This window comes from Pseudochaenichthys georgianus, chromosome 17 (assembly GCF_902827115.2).
Source record: "Pseudochaenichthys georgianus chromosome 17, fPseGeo1.2, whole genome shotgun sequence".
In the NCBI taxonomy this organism is placed as follows: domain Eukaryota; kingdom Metazoa; phylum Chordata; class Actinopteri; order Perciformes; family Channichthyidae; genus Pseudochaenichthys; species Pseudochaenichthys georgianus.
In genome coordinates, this window is record NC_047519.1 from 36,877,927 (window position 1) to 36,893,840 (window position 15,914).

A 15,914-nucleotide genomic window follows, 5' to 3' on the forward strand; every position below is an offset into this window, starting at 1 on the left:
AAACGGGGCTACCCCGCTGTAGTGGAAATGCTTCATTAGAGGGCGAAGCCTTATACGAAACAGAACGTGCTGATCATCCTATGTCATCAATATGTAAAGAAAAAAAGTCTAAATATTTAAGATAAAGCTGTGAAACAATCTCAATAATTGGCAGAAAACATTTAAGTCTTTTTTAAATTGGAATAAAAGGATACATGTTGAGATAGGAAGTTCTAATACCTTAAGAGAAGAGCTTGAATATTACATTTTTTAAATACAATTCTTTTGGCTCGCTCTTGGCTCGCTCTGGGTCTTTCTTGGCTTTGTACTGGCTATCTTCTAGCTCTATTCAGGTTTTTGGAGTTTTTTTCAAGCTCTATCCCTGATCATTTTCAGAACCTGAAGGCTCTATACGGACTATCTTCTGGTTCTTTTCTGGATCCATCCACTATCTCTTGTCTCTGTCCAGTGAATTACACTTTTGTATGGAGCAGGTAAAGCATACAACAGATACTTTCAGCATTATCGGAGAACGAAGTGGAAGCTTGGATGAAACACAGCAGACTTCTAAACAATGAACACCCGCAACTTGGAAGAAATAAAGTTGGGTTTTATGCGTTCTAATATTGCAATGCAAACCCATGGTGTAATGACAGTAATTAAGAATAATGTAGTCATTGAATGCTCATTTCAGTAGATTTAATCAAACAAAACAAACATATTGGACATGGCCTCAAGACTGTAACCTCTTCACACTCTGTTGAAATAGTTAATTACTAGCCATATCTTACACATTGCTGTTTTGAATCATTAATATGTGGATGACAGTTGAACTGGTTGATGTAACATGTATGCCATCTGCTGGAAAGAAGACGTATTGCTCTGTTGGCGTTGTTTAGACAACAAAAACAGAGTGAAGCTCTGATTTCATAAACAATCTTTGAGTACAGACACCGTCCTGCAGAGAGCACACAACCAACAGCACGTTTTTGGTCTAGCATCACTTTACAAAACGTTTGCATTAAGACACTAAGACAAGCTGGTCCCTTGTAAAGGTCAGTCCACCTTAAATGAGCAGTGGGTGATCAGCAGGTGAAAGGCAGGACCAGGCATGGAAACGGGTCAGGGGTGAAAAAGGTGAGAAGGATATTATCCCTCTAGGGGGTCCGGGGACATGCTCCCCCGGAAGAACATTTTGAATATTCCATATTTTAAAGCATCAATCTGATGCATTTTGAGATGCATTTTTTTGCCAACCTGGGGAGAGCTGGAGAAACTTAACTTCAGCCATGAGTCAAAAATATTATGACCTCCTTACTAAGTATTATCAGGGATGCAAACTCATCAGGTATGGAAAAGGTGACAAGGACCAGAGCCCCCCGACCCCACGGAATGTCGGCTTTAAAATGAGGAATAACAGAGGATTTTAGCAGTCAAAACAACTAAAGCAGCAGTGTTAATAATAACAAATGGTAAAGAGTCACATCTAATAGAAATATATAAAAGCATTTATTTTAATTGTGTAGCAGTCAGTTTATAATTTTGGCAGCACTGTTGAGCATTTTGAAAATCTATTGTCATGCCTCTGTGCAAGGCTGAGTCTTTCTATCTTTATGGCATCTGGTGTAAAGTAACTAAATTCATAAACTCAAGTACTATACTTGGGTACAATTTTGAGATACTTGTACTTTATTTAAGTATTTCAATGTTTTGCTACTTTGTTCTTCTTCTCCTCTACAGTTCATAGGTAAATGGTGTACTTTTACTCCACTACATGTATTTAATACCTTTAGTTACTTCACAGATCTGGATGAATGATGTGAAATCTAATCAAGTGTTGAATCAGACTTTAGTTCCACCTGGAGTAAATCCACTAGCTACCCTGCAGCAGGGGTTTCACAACTACCAATATTTACTAGTCGACACGTTTTTCAAAATAGCAGTCGACAAGTCGTTACGTCATAATAAAGACACACAGAGAGGTGTACAACTGTATTTTATATTGGAACTCATACAGTTACATTAAACACTGCATTTTAATTTGTGTTACATGGCTGAGTAAATAACAAACAGTAACTAGACTTAGTAATTAACAAACAGTAACTGGACTCACCAAAATCGACAGCAAAAAAACTCTGTTTACTGAAATACCACGTAAATCCAGTGCGCAACACTTTACTCGCTGTCCTTCACGATAACGTCCACCTTTCCAGATTTTTGGTTTGCGTTGAGGAACACCAACGCATCGACATGTGAGTGTGTTGGTGAAACCCCTACCCTGCATTATACAAATTCATTCAAACTAGCTGCACCTTTACCAGCATTGAGAACACTTTCATGATCAATCATTATAAAACATATCATATATATTATTCTGAAATGGACCAATCTGCACAACGACTACTTTTACTGTCGCTACTTTCACTATATTTTGATGAGAATACTTTTCTACTTTTACTTGAGGAACATTTTGAATACAGTACTTTTACTAACAGTAGTAAAGTAGTAACAGAGTATTTCTATTCCTACACTCTGGTACTTCTACTTTTACTCAAGTACAAGACCTGAGTACTTCTACTTTTACTCAAGTACAAGATCTGAGTATTTCTGCTTTTAATCAAGTACAAGATCTATACTCATACCACCTCCATGTATAGCCTATGAAAACGAAGGCTAAAGCTAACATTAGCAGATAGTGACAATGTATGCTAGCTAGCTAGCTCAGCGATAATATTGCAACAGAAAAACTTTTCAGTGCACATCACGCTCTGCGCTCCGACAAGGAGCTCTGCTCTGAACACCTGAACGGCCCGTTCTAACAGCTGTTCACCAGCGGTCCAGTCTGTGACACAGTGACTCCGGACCGCAGTTAATATTAACGAACGCACCCGTAGCTAATGTGGCTGCTGAAGCTAGACCATCATCGTGGAGCAGCAGAGCCGACAGGCAGGAAGACTCGAGCACACAGCTCGCGCTGCATTATAATTAGGGCTTTCAAACGATTACAATTTTTAATCAGATTAATCACAGTTTAAAAATTAATTAATCATGATTAATCACCATTTGAACTATGTCCAAAATATGCCATTTCTTTATGTATATTGTTGTGGGAATGGAAAGATAAATCAAAGAAGGCGGATATATCCATTTAACATACAGTATCTATGTTTATTATAAAAAATGTCTGCGTGTCAAAATGAAAGACAACCCACACACCTATCAATCATCAAACCGTGGGGTCTTTCATTACGTGTTGATTTCTATCAACGGGGGAGTACTTCAGGAAAGTCGACAGAGGGGGGGGTCGGCGGCAGGCTAGTGGAGTACTTCGTGACCACAGAGTGTGAACGTTGTGATCAGCTGTTTTAGCGCAGTTCTCCAGACCGACGTTAACAGCAGCCCCGTCTGTGCACACGGAGACCGACTCTGTCGTCCGGTGATCGAACCGCATTCTGGAAAAGCTTCACAAGTACGTCGGTACGCAAATGCGCTTTGTGACACAAGTGACGGTACGCATTTCAGATTAGGCACATAACCTGCGTACCAGTTATGTGCACCCCTGTACTACAGTAAAGTATTCTCAGTCGGGACTTCCTGCAACAACACCACGCCGTTATCAAAGATGTTCTATTGAGAAGACGATCACGACGTGACAAAAGTTTTCAAAACCGTGGCTACTGAAATCAATCTTACGAACTGCTGTCTGTGCAATCTACTCCGCGCGAGTTGGCAGACTTTATTTTGCTTACTTTAACATCATTTTTCATGGTGGGGCTAAGCCATTTCTTACCTACCCCAGCCATACCCTGGTGCTGGCACGTATGGGGCGGGCCATTCTGCACATGCGTTAAATGCGTTAAATATTTTAACGCAATTAATTCAAAAAATTAATTACCGCCGTTAACGCGATAATTTTGACAGCACTAATTATAATATATAAAAAAAGAACACCATGCGTGTCATGATGGCACATAACAGCTCGCGGCCGCAGATAACTCCGGGTCCCAGACTCCAAAAATATTTTTATTGCAGATCTACATGAATCACACAAACGACCTATTTTGTATTCAAAACGGCGAATTTCGCCGAAAGGTGAGTGATTCTCATGCCTGGGCAGGACACAGGAACTTGGTTCTGAGGAGATGTAACGATTATTAAACAAGAAATAGTCGAGTTTAGGGGTCAAAGAAATGAACATTTGTGATTATTCGCGAATCGGTTGCAGGAGGGTGAAATCAGGCATAGGGAGTAACACATTACATGTAACGGCAGTAGGTCATCAGGAAACAAAGTAGACAAATGTATTCCCTTGAGAAGCAGCTGACGACCAACACACTTGTGTCTTTTGAAACGATTATGCCATTTAAATTGCAGCTCTATTTTTCCTCTCCTGTGTGGACTCTCATGTGTTTCTTTAAAATGCCACTATGTGAAAAAGCTTTCTTACAGACTGTACAGGTGAATGGTTTCTCTCCTGTGTGGATTCTCATATGTGACTTTAAACTTCCACTCTGCACAAAAGATTTGGTACAAACTGAGCAGCTAAAGGGATTTTCTCCTGTGTGGATTTTCATGTGTTCCTTTAAATTTCCACTATGTGAAAAAGCTTTCTTACAGACTGTACAGGTGAATGGTTTCTCTCCTGTGTGGATTCTCATATGTGACTTTAAACTTCCACTCTGCACAAAAGATTTGGTACAAAATGAGCAGCTAAATGGTTTCTCTCCTGTGTGGATTTTCATGTGTGCCTTTAAATGTCCACTCTGTGAAAAAGCTTTCTTACAGACTGAGCAGCTGTGTGGCTTCTCTCCTGTGTGTCTTCTCATGTGTGCCTTTAAATGTCCACTCTGTGAAAAAGCTTTCTTACAGACTGAGCAGCTGAATGGTTTATTTTCAGCACTACGTTGTGGATCACTGACAGATTCATGTCTATTTTTCAGTGAGTTTGAGCCTGATGCATGTTCTATGGTCTCTTTCCAATCAGCACTGTCTTCAGTGCCAGGTTCAGAAGAGTCTCCAGTGTCAGGTTCAGTCTTTGGTTGTAAACTGCTCTCTGGATCTGAGTTCCTGGCTGGTTCTGGTCCTCGACAGTCATCTCCATCAGCTTCTGTTTCCATGTGTTCAGTTTGTCTTTGATGAAGCTGTGAGGACTGAGGTTTCTCTTTATCATCTTCACTCTTCACAGGGTCAGGAGTGAAAGTGGACTTGGTGATATCAGCCTCCTCCAGCTCCTGAAGCTGCTCTCCCTCCTGATTGATCCTGAGTTCCTCCTGTTCCTGCTTAATGGGTGGGGGGGGCTCTGGGTCCTCCTGGTCCAGACTGGTGCTCCACTCCTGCTGGTCAGGGAGAAGTTCTTCTTTAACCACCACCAGCAGCTGGAGATCTGCAGGAAACAGGAAACACAGTCAGAACAAACTGTTAAGTGTTAGCATTTAAAAATCTAATCACCATTCAAATGGGAGACATTTTGCAGGCCTAATTAATGCCTTATCTTTCTTAGTCCCGCCTATTGTGTATTTTTGTTGGCTCAATTCACCTTATGTAGCCCAGCCCCTTTCCACATCCAGTTAAAAATGAAAAAGGGTTTTTTCTTCTGGCGTAGCACTAGCTGCAATGTAAAGAAGGAATTGTATTTGGGATCGTTCAGAGATACACTACGCCTACAGTATAAAATTAAAATACTCTTGTTACAAATTAAAATCCTGCATGCAAACCTTATTTAAGTAAAAGTATGCAAGTATTAACAGAACATTTTACAGTACCTTCTTATGTCAAGTAATGATGGTGCAGTAAAATGTTCCCTGTCAGTTTTCAATTTATGATGTTTCTTGATTATTTCGTATGTTGCATTTTACTGCTGTGCATGTTCAAAGTTGCGCTTGTATAAATGATTATAGATGAGGGAACCTGCTAAATATTAAAATGTGTGTTTTTTATATACAGTACCAGTCAAAAGTTTGGACACCTTCTCATTCAATGTTTTTTGTTTATTTTAATTTGTTTCTACTTTGTAAACATCAAAACTATGAAAGAACACATATGGAATTATCTAGTTAACCCTCTGGAGTCTAAGGGTATTTTCTCGATTTTTAGATGTTTTCTTAAATCACCTTTTAAATGTATTTCTTCTAACATGGCACCCCATGTGTAACATATCAAAATGTTCAGGACAGTCTCTGGTATTGCTATATATATGCATATTACTCACCTTAGAGCACTGTTTGATGAGATAAGTAGCTCAAAAGCTTGAAATTTGACATCCGATTTTCAGAAAATGTTCAAAACTCTTGTGAAAACACAAATGTACTCATGTGATCGAATTGTTTTGGTGTTTTAGATTTGGTTACCAAAGCCCTAGGATCACAAAAGCAGTGAAATATTTGAATTACACTGTATATAAATGTGTTATTCATGTCTAAAATTTAAAAAATTAAATTCGAATTTTGAGTAAAATAGGTGTTTATCACTCTACTTTCACCACAGCAGGGACTGAGACACATTAGGACTGAATAATGACTTCATATTACATAGCAAGGTGCATGTGATGTGTACAAATACAAATTGAGCATTCAACCTTTTTTTTTTCAACCAACAATTTATTATAAATATGTTTTTTTCAACCAACTATGTATATAAATATAAGAAACTAGAAAATCTAACTATTTACAATATTGAACATCAGAACTTTCAACCAACTCTTCATTATAAATGTCAAGGTTTTTGTCTGTCTTCCAAAACAGTGGGTCTGGCTGCTGTGTAGGTGGGGGTGATGGTGCATGGGCTGCTGTGTAGGTGGGGTGTACAAGTGCTATACAAGACCTCCACGACACCTCCTTGCTGGCTGGGTTGAAGGTGATGGCTGTGGTGGAGCCTTTGTGCTGAGGTATATCTTGACCTGGTGGCAGCCGCAGATGGAGGTGGAGGCAGCTGTAGTGATGCTGGTCTGCTGGTCCTTGGTGGTGATGGCTCTGGTGAAGGCCCTTGAGCCACAGTAGATCTTGACCTGGGGGCTGGCACAGATGGATGTTCTGGCTGTTGGATAAACGCCGCCTGTGGGCCACTAGGCCCAGGCAGCTGTGAAACCTCTCCGTAAAACAAATTAAAATGTAGGACAATAATTACAACTAATTTCATTGAAATAAAGTTCAAGTAAAATGTTGCTCAAGCACAAATAACAATGCACACATAAAAATAAAGTTTGGGAGGTTGGAGAAGGAGTCTCTCTCGATCACACACACACACACACACACACACACACACACACACACACACACACACACACACACACACACACACACACACACACACACACACACACACACACACACACACACACACACACACACACACACACACACACACACACACACACACCACACACACACACTCACACACACACACACACACACACACACACACACACACACACACACACACACACACACACACACACACACACACACACACACACACACACACACACACACACACACACACACACACACACACACACACACACACACACACACACACAGTATAAAATCACAGACACACATATACATCTGATTACAAAGTCTCATCTGTACAGGACCGTAAAATAATAACAGGCACACATATAAATAAATCTATGACAAAGTCTCATCTGTACAGAACAGTATGATAAAATAATCGATGGCAAAAACATGTCAATGTCAATGTCTCCGTTGTGGGACGAATAAATGATTAATTTAATCATCTACACATGTGTCTATTTTGTCCCAATAAAAAGTTCATGACTATCGATAACAAATATATATCAATAAACCTATTGTTCATTTTTGCGGTATTCCCCACACATTGCCAGTACACTATTACTGTAATATTTACACTTACCCATGTCCAAATGGATCCTTGTTGTTGTCTTTGTATTCTTCTTCTTCAGAAGAGTCGAAGACTTCACGTTCTGAGGCTCTATCTTCACTGCTGCTAGCGAAAAAAATCTCGGCAACTGTAAAGTTTTTTTTAGCCATTTTCTCTGTCTCTCTCTCTCTCCTCACAGACGAAAACTGATGGGAGACACGTGGTTTATGTTTTTTTTATTTGGTGGGTAGGCCCTTAGTGATTTCTCGATGTCCATTGGTCATTTCAGACCATGATGGCTGCCGGCCGAGATTTCCTTGACGGACCCACCAATCCCACACAGTGTAAAGTCAAGCTGCTTTGAGCGGCCATATTGGCTGCTGTGCCCTGGTTACAGTCTCACAGGAGATACCGCTGTAAAGCTACTCTTCCAACGATTCCGCGGATATCTGAATCATATTTCTACTCCTTATAATTAGGGATGCACGATAATTATCGGCCCGATAATTATCGGTCCGATATTAGGAATTATGACGTCATCCCGATAAACCCGATAAAAGTATTAATAGCCCCGATAATATACAATATATTTTTTGAGTACAAAAAAAGAAAAAATACTGCGGTGTGGGTGGATTGGGATGAGGGGCGCTTGTTTTTCACTCGGCTCCTCCCGTTTTGCCAGTACTGTGGTATTAGTGGTTTAGGAAGAGGGGAGTTCTTCACAAATCCAGCGCTCCCTAATACTTCGAACCTGATCAGTCACCTGAAACATCGCCATCGCTACGATGGTGTGTTAAAAGAGTACGAAGACAATAATACAATACAAAGTGTGTGTGTGCGTGTGTGTGTGTGTGTGTGTGCGTGTGTGTCTGCGCGCGCGCGTTGGAGCTATGTGCAACTCAAGGCATATGCTCGAACCGGAGCTGCCTGGACGCTGCAATCATGTTCATGTATCCGTGCTGAGTGTGCTGACTTTTCCTACAATGTCCCACTGTCTGGCTTCCTGCATAAAGTCAAGTGCTCTGCGCAGTTGTGGTGAAATGTCGCTCCTCTGTTTTATGTGTATTCACTCTCTGTCCTACATGCAGTGTGCGAAAAAGTACACGTCCCACCGTCCGGGACGTGTTATTTACAATATCGGACAAGTAGATATTTCAATTGACTTGTCCGGCGGACAAGTGACGTTTTTCGGCCTGATTTATTGACAAATTATTGATACATTCAGTTTGTCAAACTTTCTTATGTTCTTTCTCTAACACGTAATGAAGGTTATTAAGCGTTTTAACTCCTATGTTGTTAATATTGACCACCATTTCCTTTATGAAGTAAAGCAGCCTCCCTGTCTGTGTCCTCGCGATGCTGGAAATGCATCTCGCCGTTTTCTGTACAGTTAGACGGGGGCGGGCGGGGTGGGAAGTGTAGCACAGTGGCAGGGTTGGGAAGCAAAACTCGGAAAACTGAAAGCATCAATTATACAATATATGGCTCTGACAGAGAGTCTCCAGCTTGCAAATGCTGGACAAAATGAATCAAAAGATGTGGTGAGAAAAAAAAAGGTGCAGCAGGTGGCGGAACACGGGGGATTTGAATGGGACTTGTTAGAAATTAAAATCAATGTTTTGATGGCATAAAGTAAAGTACTTCTGAAAAACCAGAAGTTGTTGTGCACAACCAGTTGTTGAGCTTTTATTCTGAAAATCCTTCATCTCCGGTTAGCATTTAGCATGTGGCTAATATACAATTTCCTATAGAGGTGAATTTAGTAGCGATATGACACAGAGTGTTGCACACCGAAACCTACTGATTTCAACACTACAACTATAGACGTCGAGATATTATTATTGCTGAATATTAAATGAAGGTACAGTTTATTTGAATACGTTTGTTTACAGACGTGGGTAGCATGAGACAACATTCGGAACTACCGGAAATGATACCAGCCGTGAGGTATTTTTGGAGTATTGATTACAGCGTTTAAAATGTATTAAATGAAAAGTCATGAAAGAGATAAGGAGGAGAAAAGGCGTGTTTAGTTATATATTTAATGTGCAATCCTCTGTAATGCGCAACAACGAACATTGGAGACGTGGAGGGCCGATCCCCAGCAGCGCCAACCGGCCCACAGGGAGGATTCAGCAGAGGATATTTAACAGCTGGAAAGGTGGAGCTCGCTCTCTTCCCTTCGCTCACGAGAGCCAGAACACAGCTGTTTTTCTGACTAAATCATCTTCTGCTTGTAACATTACCGCGCTTTTTATTAATTAAAGTATACATTTGAACATTCTCAGAGACTCAATTAGTCTCCTTTTTAAAGCTTCTCTCCTGGACGCGAGTATAACGAACACAGTTATCAGACTTAATGTACCCGCGGCTGAAATATTCTCGGAAAACTAAATATCGATATATATCGCAAGATCGATTAAATTGCACAGCCCTATGTGTGATGCAGTAAAATCTTACCGCTCACTTACGTTAGCGGTGTCATAAAAACCGTGGGAAAATGGAAAATACGATGACGAAGAAGAAGATTCCAGTGGCCCCAATTTTTGTCCATTCTGGACAAGTGAAAAATGTATTGGGACAAGTAAATTGCCAAACTCACTTGTCCATGGACAAGTACTCTCTAAAAACTTTTTCTCACACTGACATGCCTTGTTGGAGCTCCTGCCCCCCCCTCCCTATGAGCCCACTGTGCTCTGATTGGTCAGCTCGCCCACTCTGTTTTGATGAGTCCACCACCGTTACAGCTGAACATCAGTGTTTATGTTTTACAATGGCGTTTGTTAGCAACCAGAAAATGACACCAGTAGTGACAAACAGATGAGAACGCTGCGTGGGGTCTGGATGCTGTGTTGGCGGGACGTTGCGTGCAGGGCTCGCAATTAACGATGTCCCGGGGACCATAACAATTCCTACTGGGACACAAATCTATTTTGTCTGGGACTATTTCGGGACTGTGAAAAAATAAATAAATAAAAGTAAACTTCAAAATGGGTGTTATTTGCAAAGTCATTGGGCTGTCAAATCATAGAATGCATTCTACGTCATCCACTCTGCTGCTGACTGCTGCTAGACTCGCGCTAATGCAACGGTCACGACAGTTATAAACAGAAGAAAGAAATGCTGAGGTGGTTGAATAAACAGCCCCCTGTTGCAAGCCCCAATTCTGCCGACTCCCGAAACGAAAACATCCCAAGTCCTGGTCATGATGCATCGTCTTCCACTGTGGTAAATTAGTTGTCTTAAGTGCCAATGTTAGCTAGCGCTAACTAACGCTAGTGCTAACTAATGCTAGCAACTGAAGTGTGCCTTACAATGCATACAAACGTCCTAAAATGCGGTGTCATGTTCTTTTGAAGTTTGTGAAAATGATGTGAAATACAGTTGATCAGAATAAGAGGTGTAGCCTATAATTTTTGTATTTTCTTTGTCAGCCAGTCAGTGACCAGGCTAGAATCTTTAGCTGCAAAAACGTAAGGCATTTAGCTTTTCATCTTTTTTTAGTGTTTTACTTTTTTTTGGTCAAGAACGTCAGTCAGATTGGGTGACGATTAGAAAGGGGGTCGCAAGGTAATTTTAGTTTGTCAATCAACTCTGGTATGAGAATAATGTATCATGTTAAGAGAGAGTAATGTTCCAGTTATTTTTGTGCCTGGGGGGGGGGGGGGGGGGGTGGGTGAGTGAGTGAGAGCAAGATGATTGACATTCATGAATGAAGATAGAAGATCAATTTATATTCCTATAGTACTACTGGCGACTTGTAAGGATAACTTGTAATTAGAACTGAAAACAGATACATTTATTAAACTGTATTATGGAACTTCAGTTTTTTTATTATCATTCATACCACTTTTATTGCCAGATAGAGGGTTCCGATCATAAAACACAGAGACCATACAGCCATACCATATTGAATTGAAAAATACAAATTAGAATTCTTCAATGTTGACATGACGATGATAAATTAGTCTGGATATTGCGTGCGCGCGCGGAGCTCCGCGGATTGGTCCATTTGGACTTCGTTACGACAGTATGCACTGGAAGGAAAACATGGAAAAATCTCCAACGAGGCGTTCTGGGGCAGCATAGACGTTACGTGCTACCCTGTTGTCTTTTCTGTCTCCCTGTGCACCTGGTCTGCTCCTGACTCCGTCTCTACCCAGGTGTAACTCATTCCACTCAGCCGTATTATAAGGAGAAACTGAAGGAGAAGGAGGTCTCGCCTATCCTAATGCCGGGAGACACTCGCCTTTAATTATTTCTCTGCTACTTTTGAGCTGTAGACCATTTATCTGCTGATGTTTTTTATGTTTAGCCTGGAGGACCTGGTAGTCCAGTTTCTGCGGCTTTATTTAGTTTCTCATAGGGTATTTATTTGATTTCTGGTTAGGGAAGGGAAACTCTGGGTCCTACGGCCCGTGGTGTGGCTGGCTTGGGTTCCCTCCTTCTGTTTGTTTCTTTTGGCCAGTCCTCCAGGCCTCTTTTCGTTTGCCGGATTGCTTGTGTGAGTAAACGGATGTACTTCAATAAATGATCGTTATCAAGTACTGGTTTTTGCGTGTATTATTTTATGTTGCGGGTCTCCTCACGAGCCACTACCACGGAGTAGAGGGTGGGTCGTAACAATAGGCACGTATGTTCTGTGTTAGAGTTTTACTCGCTACAGGGTGTACTTTGAGGGTTTGTGACTTTGCAGACCATTTGCAGAAAAAGCTACATAGCACACCGGAAAAGCATGACATGGGACCTTTAACATGCACTGTCCAGAGGAGACAGCGTGAATTAGGCCTTCATGGTCCAATTGCTGCAACGATGCGTCTAATACTCGTGTAGATCTCTCTCAAAATATATATTCTCTGTATGTATATATATATATATATATATATATATACTAGGGCTGTCAAAAAAAAATTAACGCCACTAATTATTTTAACGCGATTAATGCATGTGTATTTTTTGTCCTCGGCCGCCCCGTAGTTTCAGAGCGCATCAAGTTTAAAATACCATCTACAAGCTGATGCTGACAGCCCCGCTCCTGCCGCCCGCTTGAGGCAGACCACACTTCCACGCTCACCAGCAGGCACCGACTGGCTATTGGGAGGACCGGGAGGGTGTGTGTGTGTATGTGTGGCCCGAGCGAGCGAGAGAGAGACCTTATGTGCATTGTTGTTGTTAGCATCTGGTGCTAGCTAGCTGCGCTAACGGATATAAGGAGCTGTTTAAATGAAAACAGAGGAGCGACATTTCGCCACAACTGTGCCGAGCACTTGACTTTATGCAGGAAGCCAGACAGCGGGTCATTGGAGGAGAAGTCAGCACTCAGCACGGATAGTGCGCACAACATGATTGCAGCGTCCAGGCAGCTCCCGTTCAAGCATATGCCTTGAGTTGCACATCTCTCTCAAACACACACACACACACACACACACACACACACACACACACACACACACACACACACACACACACACACACACACACACACACACACACACACACACACACACACACACCACACACACACACACACACACACACACACACACACCACACACACACACACACACACACACACACACACACACACACACACACACACACACACACACACACACACACACACACACACACACACACACTAATTTTATGAATTAATTGCGTTAAAATATTTAACGCATTTAACGCATGTGCAGAATGGCCCGCCCCAAAGTCTGCCAACTCGCGGAGTAAATTGCACAGACAGCAGTTAGTAAGATTGATTTCAGTCGCCACGGTTTTGAAAACTTTTGTCACGTAGTGATCGTCTTCTCAATAGAACATCTTTGATAACGGCGTGGTGTTGTTGCAGGAAGTCCCGACGGAGCATACCTGTGCTGTAGTACAGGGGTGCACATAACTGGTACGCTGGTTATGGCGTAATCTGAAATGCGTACCGTCACTTGTGTCACAAAGCGCATTTGCGTACCGACGTACTTGTGAAGCTTTTCCAGAAGGCGGTTCGATCACCGGACGACAGAGTCGGTCTCCGTGTGCACAGACAGGGCTGCTGTTAACGTCGGTCTGTACAACGGAACTGTGCCAAAACTACGCCAACCGGCTGCGGAGGGAGACTCCCCCCTTCACTGGAGAACTGCGCTAAAACAGCTGATCACAACGTTCACACTGTGGTCACGAAGTACCCCCCCCCCCCTCTGTCGACTTTCCTGAGGTACTCCCCCGTTGATAGAAATCAACACGTAATGAATTAAGACCCCACGGTTTAATGATTGATAGGTGTGAGGGCTGTCTTTCATTTTGACACACAGACATTTTTTATAGTAAACATAGATACTGTATGTTAAATGGATATATCCGCCTTCTTTCATTTATCTTTCCATTCCCACAACAATATACATAAATAAATGGCATATTTTGGACATAGTTCGAATGGTGATTAATCATGATTAATTAATTTTTAAGCTGTGATTAATCTGATTAAAATTTTTAATCGTTTGACAGCCCTAATTATTGTATGAGAGAGGTTCCAGGTTGAATTGAGGCGGATATTTGTAATGTTCAGAGGTTGTTGTGTTTAATATTCATGAGAATATTTGTCATTGTTCAAATGATAATAAACATTAGCATAAAGCATATTTGTCCACTCATATGTTGATAAGAGTATTACAAACTTGAAAAACATTCCTCTAAGGTACATTTAGAACAGATAAAAAATGTGCGATTAATTATGGACACTCATGCGATTAAATATTAATCGACTGACAGCCCTAATATATACACATACATACATGTTGGAAATAACTGATTGATGAGATTTTACATGAATTTATTACTTAACGACCTTTGTACTAATTCCCATATTCTTTATCATGTAACATTGTAGATGTGTTTAATTTATTATTGAACATATTTATTCATTGCTTTCTTTATGAATTATTCTCTCACAATTTGCATTAATCCAAAGTATTTGTTTTTATTTGCTTTTACACATTTAAAAAGAAAAGGTGAATAAAGAAGCGCATTAAAAATAATGTATCAATGTATGTCACATTTAACCAACTAGTGCCTACATGTATGGGAAATATTGAAATCAGTAAATTAAATGGCATATTATTCAATGTATGTATTTTTATAAATATATTTGTTTTGGTAGGTTTGCTCTTCCGTAATACATTTTAATTATTATAATAAAGTACATGTGTCTAATAATACTTACATACTTTTACTTAAATAAGATGTGAATGAGGTACTTTAACTATTTTCACAGTGTGGTGTTTGTACTTTTACTTCAGGATCTACTACCTGCAGCAAGAGCTGATAAAGGGTCTAAAGAGTAATTAATGTGATAATAAAGTGCGACTGAAGAGTGTAAAGTGTTAATTAAGAGTAAAGGGAACAGACCTGATCTGTGTATCGGAAGCTGAGGCTGTAACGCAGCGTCCAGTAGTTTCTGGAGTCTCTTGATCTCCTCTTTGGAAAGAGACAGCTCCTCCTCGTGCTCTGCTATCATTTTTTCAAATAGAGCAAATATATCTTCAGCAGCAGCAGTGAGTCGCTGCTTCTTCAACGACAGCAGCATTTGGACTTTACTCATGTTTACGCGATCACCTTTTCCTGCAAACTCCGTTAAACACACCGTTTCTCTCTCCATCAAACTCTCAATCTGACTAGTGTTGCTAACGTGTTTCCAGCTAGCATGCTAAGCTAGCTCCTGTAGTCCGAGGTAAACGCTCCAGAAAAAAGAGCACACAGTCCATTCAGAGGTTTGTCCAAACACACAGATGATGGATCAGTAGTGCTGGAGCTCACACACACTTTCTCAGGAACACAGAGAGAGAGAACCGTAGCAACGAGACGCCACCTCGATCCAGGTTAGAACGAGCTGAGAACTTCACTTCCGGTGCGGTTTGATGACGTCAAAATAAAAGCGGGAAGGATTTCTTCTTTTTGGTTTTAATAACGATTGGCATCCGGACGTTGCCTTAACACCTACAACTGGATCAATCATAAAACCACTCTTTCCAAAAAAAAACGTATAACTTATATAACAAACAGAAAATAATCATAAAGGAAAAAGGGAAAATAAATAAACATCATTA

At 40.9% G+C, this 15,914-nt stretch overlaps 1 protein-coding gene across 1 annotated transcript; it reads right to left on the reverse strand.

Annotated features, from left to right (window-relative positions):
• Nucleotides 1-675: 675 nt before the first annotated feature.
• On the reverse strand, nt 676-15,707 carry LOC117462628 (zinc finger protein 696-like). Its single transcript, XM_071206441.1, has 2 exons — nt 15,217-15,707; nt 676-5,362 (listed from the first exon to the last, which is right to left on the reverse strand). Exons 1-2 carry the CDS (start codon nt 15,464-15,466, stop codon nt 4,356-4,358), a joined length of 1,257 nt encoding a protein of 418 aa, XP_071062542.1. The 5' UTR covers nt 15,467-15,707; the 3' UTR covers nt 676-4,355.
• Nucleotides 15,708-15,914: the final 207 nt, after the last annotated feature.

Bases quoted from the DNA above. Each gene is read 5' to 3' on its own strand.
- LOC117462628 (XM_071206441.1), bottom strand. From the start codon at position 15,466: ATGGAGAGAGAAACGGTGTGTTTAACGGAGTTTGCAGGAAAAGGTGAT. The intron at 5,363-15,216 runs GTCTGTTCCCTT...TGTTTCCTGCAG, and splicing joins GCTTCCGATACACAGATCAG to ATCTCCAGCTGCTGGTGGTG.